This window comes from Propithecus coquereli, unplaced genomic scaffold (genome assembly GCF_000956105.1).
Source record: "Propithecus coquereli isolate 6110/MARCELLA unplaced genomic scaffold, Pcoq_1.0 Scaffold9030, whole genome shotgun sequence".
NCBI lineage: Eukaryota > Metazoa > Chordata > Mammalia > Primates > Indriidae > Propithecus > Propithecus coquereli.
This window is the reverse complement of record NW_012155320.1, coordinates 1,560-2,754: the sequence shown is the minus strand read 5'-3', so window position 1 is coordinate 2,754 and position 1,195 is coordinate 1,560. Positions and strand designations below refer to the sequence as shown.

Here is a 1,195-nt window from a genome sequence, read left to right as displayed (position 1 = left end):
CTGGAAAAGGAATTATTTAGCTAAACTGAAAACAGAGTTTATTGAATAACTGTAGGGACTCTTTTTCTAGAACTCTAGGAAAATACGTATTCTATACTTAAGGGAAAGCTTAAGGCAAAGGCTTCAAGCCCAAGATGGCCAGCAGGGAGAAGGCGGGTCCCGCGCCAAGGCAGGAGCCTGACTCGTTGCCCAGGCAGCCGGCAGGAGCCTCCCAACCCCGCTGTCCCTCACCCCCACCCCAGGGCTGCTCAATTTAGGCACCTGCCAGGTCGCCAGGGCGCTGAGGCACAGAGTGCCTCGGAGTCTCCCTATGATGGATCCGCCATCAAAGGGCGTCTTCACGTCTTAGTCGGAACTCTGTGGTTACCGCGTGGGATTATGGGCAACGTACATAAGATGCGCGCAGGCGCAGGTGTGGAAACGCTTGTCCCTTCGGGGCACCGCCAAGGTTCCTGGCGTCGCCATGGGTCGTCGCCCAGCTCGCTGTTACCGGTATTGTAAGAACAAGCCGTATCCAAAGTCTCGTTTCTGCCGAGGTGTCCCTGATGCCAAGATCCGCATCTTCGACCTGGGTAGGAAGAAGGCCAAAGTTGATGAGTTCCCACTCTGTGGCCACATGGTTTCTGATGAATATGAGCAGCTCTCCTCCGAGGCCCTGGAGGCCGCCCGCATTTGTGCTAACAAGTACATGGTGAAAAGCTGTGGCAAAGATGGCTTTCACATCCGAGTGCGGCTCCATCCCTTCCATGTCATCCGCATCAACAAGATGTTATCCTGTGCTGGGGCTGACAGGCTCCAGACAGGTATGCGAGGTGCTTTCGGAAAACCGCAGGGTACCGTGGCCAGGGTCCACATTGGACAAGTCATCATGTCCATACGCACCAAGCTTCAGAACAAGGAGCATGTGATTGAAGCCTTACGCAGGGCCAAGTTCAAGTTCCCTGGATGTCAGAAGATCCATATCTCTAAGAAGTGGGGCTTTACCAAGTTTAATGCTGATGAATTTGAAGACAAGTTGGCTGAGAAGCGCCTCATTCCTGATGGTTGTGGAGTCAAACACATCCCCAATCGTGGCCCCTTGAACAAGTGGCGAGCTCTGCACTCATGAGGGCTTTGACAGTACTGTCTCCTTGGACCATGCCAGTCTGACTTATGCTCACCAAGAAATTCTATTTACTGGCAAAAAATAAATATT

General features: G+C 52.6%; 1 protein-coding gene across 2 annotated transcripts; it reads left to right on the top strand.

Annotated features, from left to right (window-relative positions):
* The first annotated feature begins 379 nt into the window (after positions 1 to 379).
* On the top strand, positions 380 to 1,191 carry LOC105826679 (60S ribosomal protein L10-like). 2 transcript variants are annotated; one of them, XM_012664686.1, is made up of 2 exons: positions 464 to 547; positions 653 to 1,108. In XM_012664686.1, exons 1-2 carry the CDS (start codon positions 464 to 466, stop codon positions 1,106 to 1,108), a joined length of 540 nt encoding a protein of 179 aa, XP_012520140.1. The 2 variants fall into 2 exon arrangements, with proteins under 2 accessions (XP_012520139.1, XP_012520140.1); XM_012664685.1 differs by having other exon boundaries at positions 380 to 1,191.
* Positions 1,192 to 1,195: the final 4 nt, after the last annotated feature.

Excerpts from the sequence above, each read along its gene's own strand:
- LOC105826679 (XM_012664685.1), top strand. The coding sequence starts at position 464 with ATGGGTCGTCGCCCAGCTCGCTGTTACCGGTATTGTAAGAACAAGCCG.